This window comes from Giraffa tippelskirchi, chromosome 3 (assembly GCF_054371585.1).
Source record: "Giraffa tippelskirchi isolate mGirTip1 chromosome 3, T2T-mGirTip1v1.2.pri, whole genome shotgun sequence".
NCBI classification, from domain to species: domain Eukaryota; kingdom Metazoa; phylum Chordata; class Mammalia; order Artiodactyla; family Giraffidae; genus Giraffa; species Giraffa tippelskirchi.
Window position 1 is genome coordinate 139,636,816 of NC_137277.1, and position 24,737 is coordinate 139,661,552.

The window sequence follows — 24,737 nt, forward strand, 5'->3', positions numbered from 1 at the left end:
AGATGGTCTGGTATTTCTGTCTCTTTCAGAATTTTCTACAGTTTATTGTGATCTACACAGTCAAAGGCTTTGATATAGTCAATAAAGCAGAAGTAGATGTTTTTCTGGAACTCTCACTTTTTCTATGATCCAACAGATGTTGGCAATTTGATCTCTGGTTCCTCTGCCTTTTCTAAACCTAGCTTGAACATCTGGAAGTTCTTGGTTCACGTACTGTTGAAGCCTGGCTTGGAGAACTTTGAGTACTACTTTGCTAGCATGTGAGATGAGTGCAATTGGGTGGTAGTTTGAGCATTCTTTGGCATTGCCTTTCTTTGGGATTGGAATGAAAACTGACCTTTTCCAGTCCTGTGGCCACTGCTGAGTTTTTCAAATTTTCTGGCATATTGAGTACAGCACTTTCACAGCATCATCTTTCAGGATTTGAAATAACTCAACTGGAATTCCATCACCTCCACTAGCTTTGTTTATAGTGATGCTTCCTAAGGCCCATTTGACTTTGCATTCCAGGATGTCTGACTTTAGGTGAGTGATCATACCATCGTGGTTATCTAGGTCATGAAGATCTTTTTTGTACAGTTCTTCTGTGTATTCTTGCCACCTCTTCTTAATATCTTCTGCTTCTGTCAGGTCCATACCATTTCTGTTCCTTATCGTGCCCATCTTTGCATGAAATATTCCCTTGATATCTCTAATTTTCTTGAGATCTCTAGTCTTTCCAATTCTATTGTTTTCCTCTATTTCTTTGCATTGATCACTGAGGAAGGCTTTCTTATCTCTCCTTGCTATTCTTTGGAACTCTGCATTCAAATGGGTACATCTTTCCTTTTCTCCTCTGCCTTTAGCTTCTCTTCTTTTCACAGCTATTTGTAAGGCTTCCTCAGACAATCATTTTGCCTTTTTGCATCTCTTTTTTCCTTAGATCTGATTGACAGAGTGCCTGGATCCATGTAATAGACACTTCTTATTCTTGAATTATATTTCTAAGATATGGATCTCGGTGCTTAATTAACATATAACCAATCCTTGGGGGAAAACCAATCCAGTTCTTGAGCTCCGGCCACAGTGTTAGGAATGGGTTATTGCATGGGTGTGATGAAGACATAACTAATTTGGGGACTTCGAAGCCCCACCAGTATGCAAATAATTCAAGAATAATACAGAATAGTTTTCATTTCCACAACTGGTATTCTCTCTAATCGCTACAGTATGTGTTTTCTGACATTCATCTCTCCTGGTTCTCTGGTTTATTGATCAGGATTTTAATGTGTCAAATGAGGAATAGAGAATAAATGTCTGTCAGTCAAATTCAAAAAGATACCTGAGTGCAGTTTTTCACTGACATGCAGATAGTTTCTAGGAACAAGTGACATAAGCATTTTTTAAAAGGAAATGTAAATACTGCATTAGCTCTGGATCTCCCAGCTCCTCAGCTGCAAGAAGTAACAGCAACTTATAAAGGTTAAACAGGCATGTTTAGGACCTTGAGTGAAATTAAGTCTTCAACCAACTGGATGACACTGCAGAAAGCAAAGGTATATCTCTGTGAATAAACTGTATGTACAGTTCAATACGTACAGTTCAACGCATTCATGTTTGCAGGGCTATTTGAGGTATTATAAGGCCTGGTGCAAAATAATAAAAATGCAGATAGAACTATCAAATTCATCAAACTGCTACAATAAATTCCAATGCTCTCCAGAGCTGGCAAGGTGATGTCAAGAGAGTTAAAATTGAAGAATGAATCTTGGATTTCTAAATGAGATCAGGGAAAAAAGAAAGCAGAGTTAATAGATGAAATCAAGACTGAAACCACCATTACAGCCTACATTTTGAAGAGAGGTCAATAATCAGTTCTTTCGGCTTGTTTTAAAATTGTTCCACCAAGAAACTGACATTATTATATGCTTTTTATTTTTTGGTTTATTTAGCCTTCTTCAACAGCCATTGTTAGTTCAACAATATAACATATGGGGTACATTATTGCAAAATAAGGACATAGCTGTATCAATTATGCCATCAGGACATTTGTTAATACTCTTCCTTTTATAAGGCAAAGCATAGTTTGTTAACACTATTTCAGATTATCTATATTTATAAGATTACTTATAGTGAGTGGTATATACTAAAGGTAGGAAATTTGCTCTCTGATATAACTGTGTTTAAACTATAATAGTCTTCTCAAAACATTACCATTCTGTAATTAAAAATAAAGCAATATTTTAGTATAATGTTAGGCAATAGTAATAATTATCCTGCCTGAGTAAATGTGCACATACACATAAACACTAGCATACTTTAAGAAGTTAAGAAAAATATTAATATTCTGTGAAAATATATAAATAAAATATGACCTGGAATGAAATTACTGTTATGCACAAAAAAAGGAAAACTAGAATCTTTCCCTTCCCAACTTGTTGATTCTAACAGCTTATAAACCTACATTACATCATTTGGTGTGCAAGGATTATTCCAAATTTGGAAAACAATAAAGAATAGTATGATTCAACTTCCTAAGAAAAGCAGTATGTATTAAGTTTGAAGATTAATGTTCATTTCAATGTTAAAGAGACATTCTTTTGAATTTCCTTAGAGAGGTACTTGTAGTGTCTTTTATTAAGGAAAAATGCAGCTTTAAAATAGTAAAATGATTTTTACATTATTTGAAAATATTAGAAAATAAAAATATTGTGAAGATATAACATACTATTCCAATATATATGAGTTTCTTTAGTATTGTTATATAAGGAGTGAAATACTTGAACTAGTATCGTAAATATTTTACTCTTGAGCACATGCTTTTTTCTCTCTTTGTCTTCATTCTCTTTGGCATTCTTTGTTTCCTGTTTCCCTATTTTCCAACTTCTCTTTAGTTTTTTCTAATAGTCCTCACTTTTCTACATATCTTACTTCATTAGCTGAATGTCTTTCAATTTCATTTCACCCTCATTTTCAATAAACAGTGGTTTCTACTATGTGAATATCCAACTGAACTTTCTCGCCTAACTTTTTTCTTTTAAGAAAAGTGTTTTCTTCTTGAAATATAGTTATCTTGTTAGCTTAAATACATATGTTTATTATATAATCACACATTTGAAGAATATAGATTCACAGAGTCCTATGGAAATTCAAATGGACTGTTCAGCAAGCTCATGGAATGACAAAAAATGAATTATATTTCATATTTAGTATCTTACATAGCCTCTGGTGATTCTGACTTAGCCGCATTGATCAGTGTTTTATGACTGCTCCATTTCTTCTTCTGGGCAGTCTTGAGGAACTACAGAAATGGAAGTTAAGAGTACATTAGAAGCATAGACACTGACAGGTTGCCTTCATAGTAAATCTTGGTCACGGTGTGTGTGCCTATTGTGGAGCAAATGATGACTGCCTAGACAGTAACATGGTGTGAGTGGGGAGTGCTGGAGATGTGCAGGAGTTTGCTTCTAGGCTCTGGTCACCCACCTAACTGAAAGCACAAGCTGGTTCACAGAGGGCTGTGCATTTAAGCAGTCTGGTCCACCTGGAGCACAGCTGGCTGCACAGGCTCTTCCTCTGACCGCTCTGCCTCATGGGAGGCTAGCACGTAGTCTCCCGCATAGCGCATCTGCTGTGCCTGTTCCAGGACCACTGACTCCTCTTCTTCATCTTCCACAATAGTCAAGTCGACATTGCTGTCCATGGCCGAGTCACTCCCTCTCGAGGCCGCCGTCCCAGCATCCCCCTCCGTGCTCTTCCCTTCCACCAGGGCACCGGTGAGGGACGCTTCGGAAAGACCCTCTGCAAAGGAGCTCTCCTCGTAGTCGTTGGCCATCTCACTGCTGGGCATGTCTTCTGATTTGGTCTCATTCTCTGCCGGGCTTTCTCCCTCTCGGACTTTCTTTCGCCCAAAAGTGAGAGGAGAGACCTTGAAGGGGGAGCTTTTCCCTGAGGATATTTTCTGGTGATTGGAAGTGAGAGATTTCTTAATCTTCTCTCTCCTCTCTACAGATACGATCTTTGTCCCCAGCTTGTTCATCTTCTTCTCAATATTCTGGCGAGAAAATGCCTTTTTGAGGCTATCCACTTTCCGGAGACTGGATCTTTTTATTCTCTCTGCCCTGCTCTCCTCTATCTTTTCTTCTGCGCTGTCTTCCAGGGCCTCCTCGTCGTGGGGCAATTCATCATCGGATGAGAGGTCCACTGTGTGTAGAGTTTCCTCCAGGGACTTGTTTTCATCAGTGTGCTCCCCCTCCTTCCCTTCCCCTGGGCTGGAAACTGGCTCTTTCACAAACACACTGGCAGGGATCTCGTTTTCTTCCTGAAAAGATGGACAGCATAGATTTCATGTTAATAACACACATCACAAATAGTCCTGAACTGCTGTAATTTCTGTGTTATGTGTTTTTGGCATGACAGAAATCCAATGTCTGTGGCTTTAGCTTTCTAGAATATGAAGGGTTCATTCTAAACTGATTAAGTCATTCCACTTCAGGCTGGGTAAGGCCAAGGGATACCTGTTGGGAATATTATGAGGGCATCTGGCAAGGTCTCTATCAGTGACAGGCAGGGAGGGAAGTGGGCTGTGGTGCACATAGACCAGGAAGCTGCCTAGATAAAGGAGCTAAAGTAAGTTACTGTGAACTCAGAAGGGCCTCTCTCTCCTACCCTCAGGCCAAACCCTGCCAAAACCCACTGCAAAAGAGCCTGGAGGTCAAATTAGAAGATAAAAGTGAGGACTTCCCAGTTCTCACTCCTGCTCCCGTCTTTTCCTCAAATGTTAGACACCAACGTTTGTTAGACACCAGGTTCCCTGCCCAAGTAGAAGTCAAAAGAGAAGGTATAGTCAACCTTCATATCTGTTTAAAAATGCACACTAATTTTTCTAATGGGGCTTCCCAGGTGGCACTAGAGGTAAAGAATCAGCTTGCCAATGCAGGAGACATAAGAGATGTGGGTTCGATCCCTGGGTTGGGAAGATCCCAAGGAGGAGGGCAAGGCAGTGGTCCTGGAACTGGAGTGGGTTACTCCAGTATTCTTGCCTGGAGAATCCCATGGACAGAGGAGCCTGGCGGGCTACAGTCCATAGGGTTGCAAGGTCAGACACAACTGAAGTGACTAAGCATGCATAATTTTTCTAATGACATAAATTTGGAGTCAAGGAAGGAAGGTCCAGATTTACTGGAGACCCAACTCATAAAGCCCTGTGGTTTAGAATGTCCTTTGTGAGCATTATAAGGAGAGGTGATATACTATGGCCATTTCTGGAGTCATCCGGTGGACACATGCTGCCAGGTATAGCTTATCAAGCCTATCTGTTAATCTGTTAAATAGGACTTCCTTGGGCAAGAATACTTCAGCCCCCACCTAGAATGAACAGAGAAACTCAGGAATCTGTCCTCCTCCCCTTATTCCCAGCACACCTCTTTCTCCAGCTTCCGGGTGTACAAGGCTCTGCCTCTCGCTAGGCCAGAGGGAGCAGAGCCTGAAAACTTGCCTCCAAAGTGCAAGGGAGATGGTTCTCCAGCATTGCAAAGCAAAGAGATTTGAATTCAGACAGCCTTGGGTCACAGCAGAGGAATCCCTTTGATTGTTATAGTTTTCTTTAAATATAGGACAATGAGAGCCAGCCAGCAAGGTGCCTTCACATTTTCACTGGGAGAAATGGCACTGTGGGCAGAACTTGTGGCAGGAGGCCTGAGTCTCAATCCTTGCTGTACTGTACAGTGGCTGGGAGGCCTTCAGCAAATAACTTAATCTCCTTGGGTCTCAGTTTCTTCCCAATGTGAGCAAGAGGATTTGACCTAGATTAGCAGCTTTCAGACTGCATTCCCAAGTGTGTGAGGGGTTCTGCAAGAATGCTGAGGTGGGCCAGGCTCCAGAGTCCACTGCCAGCAGGGTTTGCAAGCCGAGTCTCAGTGATACCTGATTATATTGTGGACTGTCCAGTACACTTTCAGTTTGAAAAATAACTGGTTTAGTGAATTTATAAGTCCATGTGGGAGCTAAACTTCATGCAAAGTTTATGTTAATGGTAAGAACTTTCCTTCCCATTTGGCAATTTTGATTGACTGAAAAGTCAATAAAACTGGGGTTATGATCACAAATATGTTCTACAGGTGTATACCTTTAACTTCTCCCTACAAAGACTAAGTGAACTATGTTTTAATCTAGAGAAAATGAAAAATCCCTCTCCTTACTAATCACGAAGTAGTATAATTTCATTACTCTCTGAAAAGCTACAGCCCGTGTCTCCGACTTACACACACATACTCATAACAGAGTCCTTTCCATGTATTGGTTAGAAACAAAGTTTTGGGTAGAGCAGAAAACGGGGCATCTGGTTGAAGAGACTCCTTGGTAGAATGAAGAAATCACAAACTCTGTTCCCCAGAGCTTTCTCCACACTCTCCCATTTTGAATATCACAGAATGTGTCAGAAACACAGTATAATAAAGTAAAAAACTGAAAGGTGCTCGGGATTCCCATGAGTCATTTATAACATGGACCTTTACACAGAGCAACTCTGCCATGTTACAAGTCTCAATTTGTCTCTTTCTCATTGATGTGTATTCCCTGAGAGGGTGGGAACTTTTGTCTCTTGTTCACTGTTATGCCTCAGTGACTAGAGTAGTGCCTGACAGCTAGCAGCTATCTGTTGAATGAGGTGTGTGTTGGGTGAGGAGGTTTCCTAAGAGAGCACTGAGGATGGCTGGAGTGGAGCTTGCCCCTCTGTTGGACGCTATGAAAGAATGGACTTAGCTCTGAGTCTGGAAGGATGTTTGCTGACTGCTGCTGCCACTGGGAAAAGAGAAGAACAAGGCCTATGGGGCTTGATGGTTTTCATCTTTAAGGAAGGATTTTATTCTCAGTGGATGAGTGGCAGACTGCAGAAATAGCTAGGGCTCTGATACTTAGTCCAGAAGCAAAATTACTTCTGGGATTTGACAAGAGGGTTGGGAAGGTTTGACAGGAGTTACTTGCAGGAAAGGAAGAAACCAAGAGCTCAGTGAAATGTTATTAAAAGTCCTCAGTGAAGAAGGCAGAAAGTCAGGTGTAAAAATAAGCCTTGGTTACAACAAAGGTCCGTCTAGTCAAGGCTATGGTTTTTCCAGTGGTCATGTATGGATGTGAGAGTTGGACTATAGAGAAAGCTGAGCGCCGAAGAATTGATGCTTTTGAACTGTGGTGTTGGAGAAGACTCTTGAGAGTCCCTTGGACTGCAAGAAGATCCAACCAGTCCATCCTAAAGGAGATCAGTCCTGGGTGTTCATTGGAAGGACTGATGTTGAAGCTGAAACTCCAATACTTTGGCCACCTGATGTGAAGAGCTGGCTCATTGGAAAAGACCCTGATGCTGGGAAAGATTGAGGGCAGGAGGAGAAGGGGATGACAGAGGATGAGATGGCTGGATGGCATCACCGACTCGATGGACATGGGTTTGGGTAGACTCTGGGAGTTGGTGATGGACAGGGAGGCCTGGCGTGCTGTGGTTCATGGAGTCACAAAGAGTCAGAGATGACTGAGGGACTGAACTGAACTGAAATAGATAAGAAGTACATTTTGTGTAGTATAATCTCAGGGTAATCAAAAGATTTCTCTGATAACTTCCCTTTCTTCAACCTCCATAAAAGATGGACAAATTAATTGTACTTCTAAAAGACTTAAACCAATAATATTTCATTTTTAATACAGTATAAATTTTATGGTCAAAAAAACACAGTTAAATGTTGAGTCTTAGACTTTTGTCTCACTTATTGTGTGTCCTTTGAGGACAGGTTTGGGAAAAGTCCATTATCAGGTGAATCAGAAGTCATCTGTTGGTAGATCACACTGCATGCATGAGGGAAGTTGAGGGAAGGTGGGAAACCCAACTGAATTCTTTCATACAATGCCAGGGAAATTTATACAAGAACTCTTTGATGCCAACTATGAAAGTAAACCTAGCAGATACAGACATAATCCAGAATGAGTTGGATGTGTCTTTATGCAACTGGAAACAAGTGAGATATGTCTTCTTGGCCAACTGCTATGCTTCTGCTGTCATCTTAATTACTCAAGTGGTATTTTGTGTTATGTCTATTGGACAGTGTTTATTTTATGACTTCTTATAGTTCTGTTCTGAAGGTCAGTCCTTTCCTTTCACACAGGAATTTGTGAACATCTAAGTACATTAGGTCTTACACTTCCATAATGTTTGTTTAGAAGCTAAAGAAATGCTAACACTCTTCAAAATCTCTATTCTTTAATAAAATATATAGATGCATTTGACTATCAAGTAACTGTTAGAGTGGTGGAAATTCAACTTGAACTACAGACAGTGGCTCCTCTGTACCAGCACTCTTCCCCAGGTGTCCAGTCTTACCTGCTCACGTGTTCTTGTTCAGTCCCTAACATACATACCTCATGGAAACACTTGATATTTCACCTGCCTATGGATGAGGTGATACTTTTGCTTTCAGCCTCCTGTTGCAATGTTTTTGACCTATTTTCTCTTATATATTCTAAGATTGATGGCTCTTTCAAGGGAGAGGATCAAATATTCAACCTCAATTCTGTCACTGTTTAACTATGCTAGTTACCTATATATTCACTTCGGGTTTGTAACTCCTTTATATGGCATTAAGAATCCCTTATGGGTTGCATGGCTTCCATGGGTAGTTCTTCCCAGTAGAGGTTCCCAGCAGCAGTTGACTGTTTGCCCTGCAGATTTATTTGCAAAAAGGTATGTAGCCCCACTGATGCAGCTGCTTCTGGTTCTGACCTTTTACAGGACCCTTGCTAAAGTGAAAAGTGTCAGTTTCTCAGTTGTGTTCAACTCTTTGTGACCCCATTGACTGTAGCCCACCGGGTTCCTCTGTCCATGGAATTCTCCAGACATCCATCATTTTATGCTGGAGTGGGCCATCATTCAACACACTTCTAACATATATGAATATGAATATTATTTGAATATGTTTTCACGCTTATACCGTGAAAGAGAAAAGGAGTGAAAAGAAGTCTTGAGAAGTGGCATTTTTCCTTGCAGTTTCTCTTGTTTGCTATTCATATTGATTCTTGTGGACTAATAGTCTCCATCTTGTAAGTAGATATCAACACAGAGAAACTGGCAAACATGCTGGGCACTTCTTGCGTTGATGCTCATGGAAGCAAAGCCTCTTTGCACATAAAAAATAGATACACACAATGTTAAAGGAGAAGAAGATTCTATGACTAGCGTTAGAAAAGGAAGCCTACAGTAAGTCATTTAAAAGCTTGAATAGGCAGTCTGCTCTCCTGTCACTAACTTACCATTCTCATTGTTAGGAAACAATAACAAAGGCTGTTACATTCCCACAGGGATGAGGTGGCATCCTGGAGGGATATGAGGACCATAAATTTGTGTCCATGGAATGTTTTATCCAATAATCTCTAAATACTAGTTATTAAAATGGAACTATGCCCACCTGACATTCTGATTTATAGGTCTTTTTTACACATTGATGGTTTTCTCCGATTTGTGTTTCTGGAGGTATAGATTGCCAAGTGGATAAAGCCATTGATTAGAACTGCACCCCTAAGGTAGCTGTCAGTGGAATAAGAAAGTCATAAGAATAAAATGCATTAGTTATAATCCCTGAGCAGTCTTTCACATTCTCAAGGATTTAAAAGTTTCATTATTTTTCAGTGTTATCAAGGGTTCAATTCTTTTTTTAAGATCACACTGGTTAGGTGTTCTTTGTTATACACAAAAACCCACAAAACAAAAAACAAACCACACTGAATTATTTAAAAGCTCTTGTAGAAAATCCAGTAAACATGAACTTTGCCATAGTGAGATCATAGTATTTGTTTTCACTCATTTCATAATTCAACTATAATTTATATTATTAATCAAATGAAACATTGCTAGTCACTTTGTTTCTCAGGGCCTCTGCTCCTTTGATATAAAATGAGGTTAAACTAAATGATTATTGAGGTGCTGGTGGCTCAGATGGTAAAGCGCCTGCCTGTAATGCGGGAGACCCGGGTTCGATCCCTGGGTCGGGAAAATCCCCTGGAGAAGGAAATGGCAGCCCACTCCAGTACTCTTGCCTAGAAAATTCCGTGATGGAGGAGTCTGGTGGGCTATAGTCCATAGGGTTGCAAAGAATTGGACACGACTGAGTGACTTCACTTTCTAGCTCTAAAATACTCAATTCTGTGATATTAACTTAAATCTCACAAAAACTTGTTAACAGATTGCAAAAGTGATCACACAGGTACAAACGCCAAACATTTTTTTTTTTTTCATTCAAGAACCAAAACTGTAGGACCTGAGTTGCACTGGAGAACATTTATCATTTTTTCAAATAGATACAGATTACAAAACAACAGAGGGGGCAACATTTACTTGGAAGCCTTACATCTGAGAATCTAGACTTTTAATATATGAGAGAAGTAATGATTTTCTTGAAGAAATACTGACAATAATCAGTTATTCGTTTAAAATGCCTGATACAATGCTGACATTCAGTAAGTGTAAATTATAACATAAAAACTAATATTTTGTTTATCTCCTCAACTAAAGGCCACTAGATAATTAGCATATCAAAACCAAAATCCCCTTATTGGACTATTAATCAATGTGATATAAACATCGTGAGTTGTCATATAAAGGTGGCTTTGATTACCTATATGCCCATTTCTTCTAAGTCTGTACTAAATTAATGTTTTTCAGAATAGTGGCTTTGGATGAAGTATAGTCTATAAAAAAATCAATTAAAATAGTCTGAAGATGTTAAACTTTTAGCACCTTTCTAAAATTCTGTTCTCATCAAAGGAACCCAAATGATGAATATTTGAACACATTTATAGGCTTGGTTCTCCATGAATATAGTCATAGTAAATATCTAACTTCTACTCTTTTCACCCAATTTCATAATTTTATGTGGATGAAAGTGTAAACTGTTCATGAGTACTCTCATTTTGTTCCCTGGATTTGAAATCATTCCCAGATTGCTTTTTCAAATAATCATTACTAGAACTTTAAGAGGCCTTAAGTGGTATCACACCCTCAGGGGCAGTTACTGTGAAATTCTAGTCTCTTCAATCAACAGAGAAAATTTCCTCTTAACTGTAAATTCACTGATTTTCTGTACAGATTTTATTTTTAGTAAAAGATACCTATGCACTTACACGCAAAGTATTAGTCTTGTTAGTCTTTAGCATTTGCTTTATGATCAGCAACCCCAGTGAGTCTTATTTCATTTATACTGGCTTCTGTCACAGTATTTTGAATTCAAACATAGATCTTAAGCTATTATTTTTTAAAAATATAAAAAGGGAAGCTGCTAAATTTAACAGGGATTTTACAGTTTATTTTATTGCTCAAAAGGAGATGAATTTTCTCCAGTTTTAGATTCTACTGGTTATAATTTGAAGTAATTGCTAAGGCATGAGAGGCTTAACAGCTACAACAATGTTGTAAATTCAGCACAGACTTAAATGACATTTTAAATAGGACAAATTTCAGAATTAAAAAAATGCTAATATACCAGTGTCTAGTAGATCAACAAACCAACCAACCGAAAGGCACCAGCAGATTTTAGACAACACAATAGGACTTCACAAACTGGAAACATAGTCTTCTAAACACTACAGGACTGAATGTGTTCTGGTCAGATGACAGATTTTCTTCCCTCACTCTTACTTTTACATTAATTTTTTTTGTCTGAAACCAGAAAACCAATGGATTTAATAAGGGAAAGTCTGGCATAGGGGTCAAGTAGACCAAAAGTGACAAACAACTTCAAGACCTGAAGTAGCGCCTGGTACAGTCACTGCTCTCCTCACTCTTCAGGTCTAGAAAGTATCTACCCTGTGCCCCAGCACAGTGAAGACTATGCAGCTACTAGAAGGGTGTATTTAGAGCAGGCCCTCTGGGCAGAGGCCTGTGCTCTTAAAGGGTTTTGCTTTCTTTTGCTCTGGTGGTAACTGATTTCACCAAGGTAGTTGTTATACAATGTATGGCAAGGAGTGGGAGTGAGTGAATGAGTGTGTGTGTGTGTGTGTGTGTGTGTAGCTTTTAATAAATAGCACATAAAAAAGCAAAAGCATAGCTGTTTGCAGATCCTAGGTGGGGTGGGATCAGTTTTTTACTAAAAAGCCATTATTTCTAACCAGCACAAGTATAGCGACCTCTCCATGCAAATGTATTTCAGATCACCCAGGAAGAGCTTCTATTCTTTGAGTTCTTACACCATGACAGTCACTAACCATTTTGAATATGTTAATCCACTTGTTTCTCACCCTACGAGAGAGAGATGTGGGAAGAAGCATTAATATTTAAGAGCACATGCTTTGGAATCCATTAAATATGAGGTTAAATTCCAGCTTCACCACTGCTTACTAAATAACTTCAGACAAGATGTAAGCATCTCTGAATCTCAGCATCCTCATCTGTAAATTGGGGCAACTGAGATAAACGACAGAAAGATGCTTAGCAGATTCTGCAGGGCTTATTAAGAGCTCAAAATACTTTTGCTCTTATTAATATATTAATTATTATTATTAATAATATTATTCAAATATTAATAAGATGTACAGATGAGGAAACAGAAGCTTGGAAAAGCTAGAAAATATGTACAAGTGTACATAGTTGACCAGCAGTGAAACTGGGATTTGAAACAGTGTCTGTATGACAAAATGTATCTTTTTTTAACCCCTATACTGGACCACTCTACAACTTATTATTATATCCATTGGCATAATGAATATAGTTATCTAAGAACTGTAATGGATATAATAATTTGCTACTCTAAAACCCCTTACTTTAAAAATAGTCCAGAAAGAGGAAGTTTCCCACTGAAGGACTTCACTTGTATTTGTTTTTTCAAAATGGTCAGTTTGCAGTGAGTGTCCTGCCAGTTGATATTTCTGATATACTTTAGGCTAATAAAAGATCTTACATGACTTAAAAAAGGTCCAGTTCCTTGCCTCTAATCGTTTGTCTCCTAAACTGTTCTTTAAAAAATGTCCTTGGGGGCTGTTTGCTAAGAGGCTCTGAATGGAGCTGAACACACTGCTTTGAATTCTTGTAGCCTCTACAATGGTCTTGAGCCCGTTTCACCTTATCCTCACTATATGGAGAATTCCTATCATTTCTGGCTGCAATTTCACACCTGTCAATCCACTGTGACAAAAAGACCAAGGCAGGGCTTCACAAGTAGGACATGTCTTTAAGTTCCCAACAGTTGTTTTTTTTTCAAATGTTATATTTACAGTTCCCTTGAAATTTTTAGTTACTTATCTTCTCCCATCCCTCCCTCCAGCACCCACAGAACATCCGTGGCAAAACAAAACAAAAACTGATCCCAGCATATTGTGATTTCCTCTACTAGATAAATAATTTCTTGTTTTCCTTCCTTCACCGAGGGATAGGACAAGAGATAATCTCTCTGATTCAAACTGGAAGGAGGGAAATTTCCTTTGATGACTCAGATTTAAACAGGTCTGTACATGTTTGGTTTTGTTTGGAGATCAGTATTTAATTTAGAAATGCCTTGAGAGTTGAGATTTATAATATCTTTTAGGCTAATAATATAGGGATCTTGTATGACTCGAGAAAGGCGCAGTTACCATATCTCTCTTCAGTTCATCTGGTGCATGAAAAGCTATTTCATTTGCATTAAAAGCTAAAAAATTTCCAGACTGCAAAAGCCTGCAAGGTATAGGAGGACATCAGCTGCCTGAAGCTTTATAATATCAAGTGTAGTTTGGGGAGGACAAAAAAGCAGCGAGATGAGTCTTTCCCTTTATGGAGGAAGGGGGTTTAGGTTCTGACTTGGCAGAGCAGATTCATGTAGAAAAAGAAGGCTCCCTCGGTTTAAATTCCAGTTTCTAAATCTCTTTGGGGAGATGAAGGCTCTTCTTGTGTGCCTTTCACAATCAAACAGTTGGTTATAGCCTCTCCCCTCCATGGCTTTGAAATACTCTCCTATTCACATGGTCACAACCAGACAGCCCTGGGGCAGGGATGGCAGTTGCTTCCTGGGCTCTGCACTGGCTGGGTTCCACCGGGCGGAAGGGCTTCCAGCATTAGGCAGGGCTGCCCTTGGATTGACAAATGCCCACTACTTGGCGGAACAACAGGCCCACGCAACCTCCCTGTCCCCAAATAGCCTTTTGCTACATTAATTGCATCATTGAGGCATTAAAAAAATTAAGTGGCCTTTTTATTCCAAGGCAACCATTATGAAGAAGAAAATATTCTGGACTAGCCTTTGTAACTATTTTACTTTACAGTTATGGTCTCTCTGAGTAATGAGAAGCATATCTAGCGTGTGTGTAGAGTTATGCTCTATAATTTTAGTGCATCATTTGCTAGAAAAGAGCGCAACAAGATTACTTTGGCCAAAAGTCTTAATAGGAAGAGGCTAGTTCATTTCTAACGGAATCAGTCATCAATACGAAGTTTCCCAAACACTGGTGACCTTTGGACAAAGGGATGCTTTAAAAAGTTATGAATTTGACTTGTTGCTTAAAAAAACAAAACTTACATGATTCCCTCATTTCCACAAAGAGTTAATAAATAGCCACTGAATTAATTTGCCCTGTCCAACTAACAGCTGCAGTCAGAGCCCCACGTTCACAATGCAGAGAGACAAATGAATTTGACTAGGGTGCCTGCACCTGCTCAGCTTCCCAACCTGTATGGAGTGCATCCACGCGCTCCTGACAAATGACTCCACCCTGCTAACTCATGAGGCACCGGCCTTGGGTTTAGGCTGCAGTTATCCGGGAAATTCCCACCCACCGTGTGCAGATTTCACAGGCGCCTGCAGAAGGCAGAGAGGACAATGCCGTGTGTATGTGTGTGTGTGCATGTATGTGTGTGATCTCTGACAGGCAGGACAGATGTACAAATGGCTGGGAGAGCCAGGCGGACTGAGATCTTGGACGCCGAGGAGGCCCAGCTGGGTGGGAGGAGAGCAGGGGCACTGACCTGGAAGATGAGCACTTTGAAGTGGTTGCGCCGGAGGAGCTGGGCGTGGTTGTTCTCCAGCCGCTTCACCTGCGCGCTCTGCCTCTCCATGCGCTCTTTGACGGCGCGCGTGTGCGCGCTGACCTTGCGCGACTTCTCCAGCAGCTTGCTCACCGTGTTGCTGGTGGAGGCCTGATACTTGGAGAGTTTGGTGAGGTCGTTCTGGATACCCTTCACTGAGCCCTCCAGGCTGATCTGCCGCTGCTCCATCTTATGCTGGTTCTCCTGCACGGCGTCGAGCATGTTCACCAGCTTGTCCAGGAGCGTGAGCACTGTGACAGCGTTCACCTGCGAGTTGTCCCGAATGGCTTCCTCTGTGCTCCCCAGATGCAGGCTGGGGCTCGGCGTGGAGGACGGCACCGGACTGGAGCTGGCCGGCTTCTCTGGCCGCATGTTGGGACCTGAGTGCTGGAACTTTTCAGCTTGTACAGCGTCCTCCCCCATGGCTGCTGCACAGGTGGGAGCTTTCCTCTGGCCCCGGCGAGAAGGACGGTGGTTAGGAGGTGCCGAGCCTCGCCCTCTGGTTTGATCTCGGAGCACCGCTCTCTAGTACTGGCAGAGGTTCAGACAGTCAACAACTGGCTACACTGATCAGGGGAACCGCATTCCAGCTGCTCTTAAAAGACCTACTCCACCCAGTGGGAGGCGAAGGATACAGAACTGAGAACCACTCAGGGTTCAGAGGCATGTACACAGCTTCCTAATCGCGTTCTCCTTGGCACAGGGCACTTTCCTGCAGGTTTAGCTTTTCTTTCCTGTGCCTCTTCCCTTTTAAGAATAAGTTCAATGTCATATTTCACTCCTGACTTCATCTAGAGGCGGAGAAAAACATGCTAATTTGGCCCAGCGCCACAGCCTCCAATTGGCTAAAGCTAGTAAACTTTTCTCTGGCAGCTATGCTACATATGCTACAGAGTGCCTGTTTTTTTTTTTTCTCCTGGATACAAGTTATTGTGATGGAAAGTATTGTTTGCCTTTGCCCTGGAACAGACTGATGGGCTTCAGAATGCCTGGTGTCCACTGAAAGAGGCCAAATTTAAAGGGCACTTGCAGTCAAGCCCGTAGTGTTAGTTTTTAATTTTCAAAGGGATAGAAGTAACTGATAATGACAAGAAGAACAGCCCAGTTCTTACTCTTGCAATTGGAAATGCAAGATAAAATGAAAGAGACTGAAATTCAGGGATGTTAAAACATCCAATCCTGTTATGGACAGTTATCATGTCATATAGATGGGAACTTTTTGAATAACCACTTTAAACAGTTTCTTATGAGAAGTAAAATTGAAACAGGAAAAGCCAAATACAAAAGGTGTGGTGCGTTTAAGAACCTATCATGCTGATTTATTGTAACTAATTTTGAATCAGACTGGAGAGGTTTACTCAAATGCCCACCTCTGCAAGGCATTTATTGACACGTGCCCAGAAGTACGACTCTCAGGCAGGTTGAGTTGGAGTTTCTGAAGTGCTTCTAATGTTTGACATTTCCAAATTCCTGCTCAGTGAAGTGTCACACCTGTTCTGAAAAGTGGCCCTGCTCAGCTGAGCCCTTGGGACATGGGGCTTATTTCCTGAAACGACTTTACATGCTTGAATTGGTTTTAAATGTATCCAGCCTTTGAAAGAGCTTTAGCAGGAAGTTTGTAATAGGCCTTCTATGAACAGTTTTGAGAACAAATGCCAGCTGATTTTGGGTCAGGGATTGATAATGGATAAGGTGCCATTCTTCAATGGCAGCATCGACGCATGAGCCAGTCAGTCAGTAGGTCATTCATTGTCACATTTATTGAACACGTGAGTTCACACTATCTGCTCAGTTCTTTGCTTGGTGAACTGTCTAGAGGATACTCATAAAGTGTGGTCTAAGACCCCGTCCTCAGTGCATATGCCTGCTAATTAGGGAGATGAATCAAAGATTTTATAGAGGCCCCCGATTTTCTTCAGATTATTGGTACCCCCCCAAACCCACTTAAATTGAATCTTTTAAAAATAGGAAAAAAGTAGAAGTATTTGGTTGAGACATTATCTTTAAAAAATGTAAGAAAATTATTAAAATTGATTTACCTTACATTTAACAAAATTTAGTTGGTTGGTGATGTGTTAAACATTAGAACAAAAGCTGAATCAAGTGTTGATTTTGAGAAGCAGAATTTTCTAACAAAATTATATGGTATCATGACACAATATCCTTTTTACATTTGACTTCTGTGGGCAAATCATAAAGAGGGTCATTATTGCAAAAATATTTGAGGGCTTCATCAATTTTCCAAGAGCCTCTCTTGAATTTTGACATTCTAATCATTCCCTTTTGAGGCACTTACTGTGCCATCATCTGTGTGGATTTTTTCCTTCTTCAAATGTTAACTATTCCAGCTACTGATTCTCATTTCCCAGAAGAGTTTCCCACAATTCAAGGGCTTCTCTAATGTTACCTTCATCAACTTCATGATTTCTTAACATGTTTTGAAAGATTTGCAATTTCATGCTATAATCACTTTGTCCCGATTTTGCCTTGATTTGCACTGATTTTGCATTGCATTGTTGGAGACTGTATAATCAGTTAGATGAATACAGACATTAAAGACATGGAATGAGATGGGAAAAGGAGAGAGGCTAGTTGTTAAACAGAAAAAAAAAGGTCTGCATGTGGCTTATTTATTTTTTTAAATTAATTTTGAATAACACAAGTAACAGTTGTTTATTGCTGTGGAAGAAACCAGCCTGAAATTCAGTGGCTGAAAACAACCATCATGTGTTTTCTTTACTCATGATTCTGGGATTGGCTAGGCAGGGCTCAGATGGAATGGGTCATCTCTACTAGACATATTCACCTAGGAATCTGACACGATCTCAGTCTCATGTCTGGCTCCTTAACTGAGATGAATGGAATTCTGGGATTTCTCTGTCTTCTATCTTTAAGCCTCCAGGGACTCTCCCTCTGATCTGCCTACTGGAGAACCGGGTTCCCAAGCAGTAGAAGCAAAAGCTGCAGGATCTCTTAAAGCTAGGCTCTGGAACTCTGTCCCCTTGTCACTTTCTTCACATTCTGTTGGTCAGAGCAGGTCAGTCAGTTTCAAGGGGACAGGAAATAGGCTTCACCTCTTTAGGGGAGGAGCAGCCAAGTCCCATGATACAGGTTGAGCAGCATGGCGAAGATTGTTGCAGCCATCTTTGGAGATAGTCTGCCTCAGCGTGAATATACTTTTTCTTTCAAAAAACTATTACAGATAAAACCAAAGGCCCTATTAGTTACCATTTTTATTTCATTTCCTTTTGCCTTTTGTCAGAAATAATCATTTTTATGGATTTGGAGTGAATGATTGGAAATTATAGGTGATCAGTTCTGTAGTGGGTTTCTCAGGCATCTCAACAGTAAAGAATCCACCTGCCAACACGAGATGTGGGTTTGATCCCTGGGTCATGAAGATCCCCTGGAGAAAGGAAATGGCAACCCATTCTGGTATTCTTGCCTGGAAAATCCATGGACAGAGAAGCCTGGAGGTCTACAGTCCTTGGGGTCGCAAAGAGTCAGACACGATTTGGTGAGTAAAACAACAACAGATTCATTAGTGACTAGTTTCATGTTATGATGTAATTTGCTGTGTGGCACAAGCGTATAATCACAGGATCCACGAGGAGATGTTTAGTAATGTAATGGGAACCTGTCCTGTACAAGATAGCATATGACTAAGTAATAGTATGTGACATAAAATTTAAGGGCGTTGAGAATTTATACAAGAAGAAAGCAAACGCGATAAAGGAAAGCACTGTTGCTGAGTTAGAATTTGAGGAAACCCTGAGCAGATACAGTCACTTTCTACGTGATCTTAAGCCCTGTTTCTGTCTGAGAGAGATTAGTGAAATTCAGCAATCAATTCTTAAGAGAAATTTTTGAAATATTAAATCTACTTACTGCATACTGTGATGTTCCTTAAAAATTAGGTAGTGGGGTTAGACTTGATACAATGACAGATAGGAGGCTCTTAGAGATTTTTGAACATGTGAAAGTATGCGTTTAAGAAGAATTAGTACAGCAATAAAATGTAGCAAGGGGTTGCTTGGTTTGTAATGGTTGTTGAATGGGAAATAAGTGCTGGGTGTTGGAGCTGCAAATGTGAGTAACATATATTTGTAGCCCTTTAAAAGCTCCCACTTTACTGGGAGGACTAAGCAGGTAGACATATGCTGGTATAGATATATAGGTATGGTGTTGGAATGGGGTAACATGAGGGCTTTAGTCATGGCAGGAGATAGTTAAGGGTCTGAATTCTCTAACTGACTTCCAGCTGTGTACTGTTACCTCAAATATCTAAGTCATTTAATCACAAAAGTCACTCCAAGAAAATGCTTTATTATTGGCTAAGGCATCCATCTCCATGTGGTTTCCTCTTCATTTTTGTTGTTGTTTAGTTGCTCAGTCATGTCCAGCTCTTTGTGACCTCATGGACTGTAGCCCGCCAGGCTCCTCTGTCCATGGGATTATCCCAGGCAAGAATACTGGAGTGGATTGCCATTTCCTTCTCAAGAGGATCTGCCTGACACAGGGATTGAACCTGTATCTCTTGCAAGTCCCCTTGCAGGAGGATTCTTTGCTGCTGAGACATCAGGGAAGCCCCTATTGCAGATCATTAGTAAGCCCTAAGTCTTGATTAACCCTTAGTATAATTTTTAAACCAGAGGCAGAGGCAGATCAGTGTCCTCCTTGGTTGGCCTTTTCCATTTAAACCCGTATGGGAACCCTGATATTCTTGATCTTCCTATTGTGTTAGTGATAGGAGGCCTGGAATAATGTGCCCACAGAACAGGAAGTTTTCCTCAAGGGCTAAAGAAGCAGAGAAGGCTAAGCTGGCCACTCCATGTATCTTTTCTTTAAGCCCTTAGTATTCAAAAGCCTTTCAAATGATGGCTTGCCTCTTGACTAAGTCATACAAGTATATAAACCCCGATGAAAGAAAGAGGAACAACATAACACATTGAATGTTTTTTGTTTTGTTTTGTAAGAAGTAGGAGAGAAAGAGAGAGAAATAGAAATAGAGGAAACAAAGGAAAGTATCTTCCAGGAGAAGGAGAAATCTTCTCACCTTTTTACTCTTCTTAATGAAATATCGTTCTACCACCTACCATATAAATGTGGTATTTCCTTTATGTCCCTAACTTCCAGATGTTGAGAGGCAATTCTCCATGATTCTTCATATTTCTGAATGTCTTTTGAGAAGAAACACTGACAATCTTTTGTTCTGGTCTGCCTTTTAAAAAATTTTTGTATAAGTGAGCAACGTTGAAAAGTAGAGATAGTAACAGAGAATAGAGAAGGAGCAGGCGGTAGGGCTATTTGATGTCCAGTATGATAATGTTTTCCTCTGGGGAAAGGTTAGGCAGGTTGTTTGCCACCTCTTATGAAAGCCTGAAGTTTCCTAAACTTGGGGCTCCTCATAGGCGATGCAAATCTGTAATGTGCAGCATCTAGTTACACCCACCTCTGTGTCACTGCCATGTGACCTGGGGGGGGAGGCAAAGGGAACTAATATGAACATGAAGTTTATGTTCCTGCTGTATCATGAGTAGTAGTCTTCGTCTCTAAGCCCGGAGTCTCTGAACTTCTGCCATGAAAACTGTGGCAGGTTTAATATGTTTGTTTGCAAGCATGGTTAAAAAGTCTGATCATTCACAGTTCTTGACACTGGTTAGTTTTTCATCTAACCGTAACATCTTGTTTGAATGAAGTTAAGAGAATGAGGTTGAGAATACAGAAGCTTGTTTAATGACACTGGAACCAGAAAGCTGGCTAACTCAGGAGCCTTGGATGGCATTTGCATTTGACTGTGTTACCTGGAGAGATGTGTCTGAAGATGATTTCTAGTGGTAATCTTGTCTTGGCACAATAGGGATTGCTGATGCCAGGGCATACTTACAGCCATTGAATCAAGAGAGAATGGCCCCTACACACTAGGAAAGTAGGTATACTGAAATCTTTGTGGTTATAGGTTTTATTTTGGAAGCTGGGATAGATTCCTGTCAAGAGAAATAGAGCTTCCATGTGCATATTCTTGCTTGGGAGTTTTGGTTTTGGTGAGTGGCATGGATATTTGCTGCCTAGAAACCCAGTGGCTCAATGGTAAAAAATCTGCTGTAGTGTGGAGACATAGGTTCAGTCCCTGGGTCGAGATGATCCCCTGGAGAAGGAAATGACAAGCCACTCCAGTGTTCTTGCCTGGAAAATCCCATGGACAGGGAGCCAGGCAGGCTACAGTCCATGTGGTCACAAAAGAGTAGGACATGACTGAGCGACTAAACAACAGTGAATATTTGCTACCCATGTTTATCTGTCATGCTTCTTGGAATGCAGTGATTCATACATCCTTTGAGTAAATACTTATTGATCACCAGTCATTTGCAAGGAATTATACCCATTTCTGAATGTATATTATTGCATAAAATGCATTTGTCCTTGTTCTTATAGATTTTAACTTCCTTAAATTAAAGAAGGAAGATATAGGGTCTCTATTTTATCTGTATATTGAGGTTATGTTCCAAGAAAGTGCAATATGGTAGATTAAAATTACTTGCTATGATTCCCAGATAGTGTTAGTGGTAAAGAACCTGCCTGCCAATGCAGGAAACATGAGAGACTCAGGTTTAATCTCTGGGTCAGGAAGAATCCCTGGAGGAGGGCGTGACAATCCACTCCAGTATTCTTGCCTGGAGAATCCCATGGACAGAAGAGCCCAGTGGGCTACAGTCCATAGGGTCGCACAGAGTCAGACATCACTGAAGCAATCCGCTTAGCGGATTCCCCCTTAGCGGATTAGAGGTGCAGTCTAATTCTTACTTCCTTATATAGTATCTGGAATAGCCTTAGTGGCTTGCTTGACCAAATAGAGTGAGTCAAAAGTAATGCTCTGGTACTTCTGAAGTTAGGACATGTGAAGGTTTGTAATCTTATCCTGGGTTTCTTGGGATACTAGCTTCATATAAAAAAATCTGACTATATTGAGCCTTCCATGCTGTGAAGGAGCCTAAGGTAGCTCCCTCTCCATATGGAGAGGATATGAGGAGAAAAAAATATATGAGGTAGTTGTCTCAAGTATCTTTAACTACTTCTTTTCCTCTTCCCTGCCCAGGTGATACCACAGTTGGTGTGGAGCAGAGATGAGCTATGTGCTGTCTACATTTCTGACCCACAAAGCTGTATGCCTGTTAATTTTTGTTTTATGTCACTAAGTTTTACAGTGGTTATATGATAATAGGTAACTGTGTGCATGTAGTTTGCAATGAAAATGCAATTCATTAAGAATTATTATTAACAGTGTAAGTTTGTTCACAGAACTCCTGTATCTGATATTTTTACATGTCCTACTATCCCCAGAAGTTAACTCCTAAAATAATACTATTGCTGTTGTTCAGTCACTCAGTCGTGTCTGACTGTTTGTGACCCCATGGACTACAGCACACCAGGCTTCCCTGTCCTTCACCATCTCCCAGAGTTTGAGTCAGTGATGCCATCCAACCATCTCATCCTCTGTCATCCCCTTCTCCTTCTGCCCTCAATCTTTCCCAGCATCAGGGCCTTTTCCAATGAGTCTGCTCTTCGCATCAGGTGGCCAAAGGATTGGAGCTTCAGCTTCAGCATTGGTCCTTCCAATGAATATTCAGGACTGATTTCCCTTAGGATTGACTGGTTTGATCTCCTCGCTGTCCAAGGGACTCCTAAGAGTCTTCTCCAGCACCTTCTCCAGTTCAAAGGCCTCAGTTCTTCTGTGCTCAGCCTTTTTTATTGTCCAGTTCTCACATCCATACATGCCTACTGGAAAAACCATAGCTTTGACTATATGGACCTTTTAGGCAAAGTAAAATATTACTATATAACAAAATAAAGGGTTTTTTTATAATTATTTTTACCTTGTGGTGGTGGTGGTTATAGTCACTAAGTTGTATCCAACTCTTTTGCGACTTCATGGCCTGCAGCCTGCCAGGCTCCTCTGTCCATGGGATTCTCCAGGCAAGAATACTGGAGTGGGTTGCCATTTCCTTCTCCAGGGGATCTTCCTGATCCAGAGATCAAACCTGAGTCTCCTATATTGCAGGTGGATTCTTTACCACTGAACCACCAGAGAAGACTCTTAAGAAAACCTAATCTCTGAGCTTCATACCAAAGGTGATGAATTAAAGCATATTACTAAGATAAATGGAATTAGGCAGCAAGGAAGGAGCTGAAGGATCATCTGATCACATCCACTTCACTCTACACTGATCCTGCAGTGGCTACAGATGGAAGTGAGGGTACAGTTTGGAGAAGTCTTGAAGGTCCTGCCTTTTCCTTATCCTTTGGGTAAAGCAACAGAAAGAAACTGAGTGTTCACTTTCGCTAGAAAGATTAATGATAGAAAAGCACGTGATCACATAATCCTAATTTCTGCCAACCAGTTCTTTATATAACCCCTCAATGATGTCAGTGTGAAATACAGCAACATATAAGGAAACCCTATGTAAATGAGTGATAGAACAAATATAATGTATAGCATTGGCATAAGAGGTAGACTCTGCTTCACCTCCCATGTGCTATCATTTAGGGAATACCACGATTTTTGGAAATTCTAGAGGAGCTTACATTCTCAGGGCCTCCCCTGCCTCTTGAACTCCCATTTCCATGCTGCTTTATTCCTGCCTAGTGGTGAACCCCAGCCCCTGCTTTAAGTGGGTCAGAATCCACTCACACAAAGCATCCACTAGTGTAGAGAGTATTAATGAAACTTTAGGGTCGTATGAAGATTTCTGACGTCTTACTGGTTCCTCTCTTCTCAGTTTGTTTTTTTCTCCTTACTTCCATTTCCTATTTCATGAGGGGAAATTTCACTCAAATACTGGCTTTTGCATTTTGTCCTCTGCCTCAAGGAGATATTTTATTATCATGAAAGACAGTCTTCTACTTTCCTAAGAAGAATTCTGGTGCCAGTTGAGATAACAAAATTCTTCCCCATCTTGTTTTATTGTCAAGATCAAAGGAAGGGACACAACGCTGTTCATTCATCATCCATCCCTTCATACAGCAAACATTACTGAGCAACAAGCAGGTGATGGGAACAGCAGTGAACACCAGACAGAGTCCCTGTTCCACTGGAACTTATGCTCTAAGGGATAGGAGTGGAGACAGCTGATAAATAAAAATAAAATGTAACGTCAGACAGCGGTAAGTACTATGAGCACAAATAAAACAGAGTAAGGGCCCAGAGAGTGATGAAGGTGCTACATTAGATGGGGCAGTCAAGGAAGTCCTCCTCAAAACAGGGGCATTTGAGCACAGATATGTTGTAGGAATCCAGGTGAGAGGACAGGAACTTCTGTCATAACATAGTGTTTTTTACAGTGATAGAGTTTTAGGAGGGCACATGCCCAACCAGCTGAAGCTATACTTTCCAGCTTCTCTTTGAGACAGGTGTGGACGCCTTACCAAGTTCTGTTAATGTATGTAAGTAGCCACTTCCATAGACTGCCCTTCGAAAAGTTAGGTGAGTGCTCCACTGACCCCTACCTCTCTTTCCTCCATATTTTTTTCCTGCTACTGCTGCTGCTAAGTCGCTTCAGTTGTGTCCGACTCTGTGCGACCCCAGAGATGGCAGCCCACCAGGCTCCCTCGTCCCTGGGATTCTCCAGGCAAGAACACTGGAGTGAGTTGCCATTTCCTTCTCCAATGCATGAAAGTGAAAAGTGAAAGTGAAGACGCTCAGTCGTGTCCGACTCTTAGCGACCCCATGGACCGC

At 40.8% G+C, this 24,737-nt stretch overlaps 1 protein-coding gene across 1 annotated transcript; it reads right to left on the reverse strand.

The window, feature by feature from the left end:
- Positions 1-1,908: 1,908 nt before the first annotated feature.
- CAVIN2 (caveolae associated protein 2) lies at positions 1,909-15,572 on the reverse strand. The gene is made up of 2 exons (XM_081581409.1): positions 14,945-15,572; positions 1,909-4,300 (listed from the first exon to the last, which is right to left on the reverse strand). Exons 1-2 carry the CDS (start codon positions 15,425-15,427, stop codon positions 3,506-3,508), a joined length of 1,278 nt encoding a protein of 425 aa, XP_081437535.1. The 5' UTR covers positions 15,428-15,572; the 3' UTR covers positions 1,909-3,505.
- Positions 15,573-24,737: the final 9,165 nt, after the last annotated feature.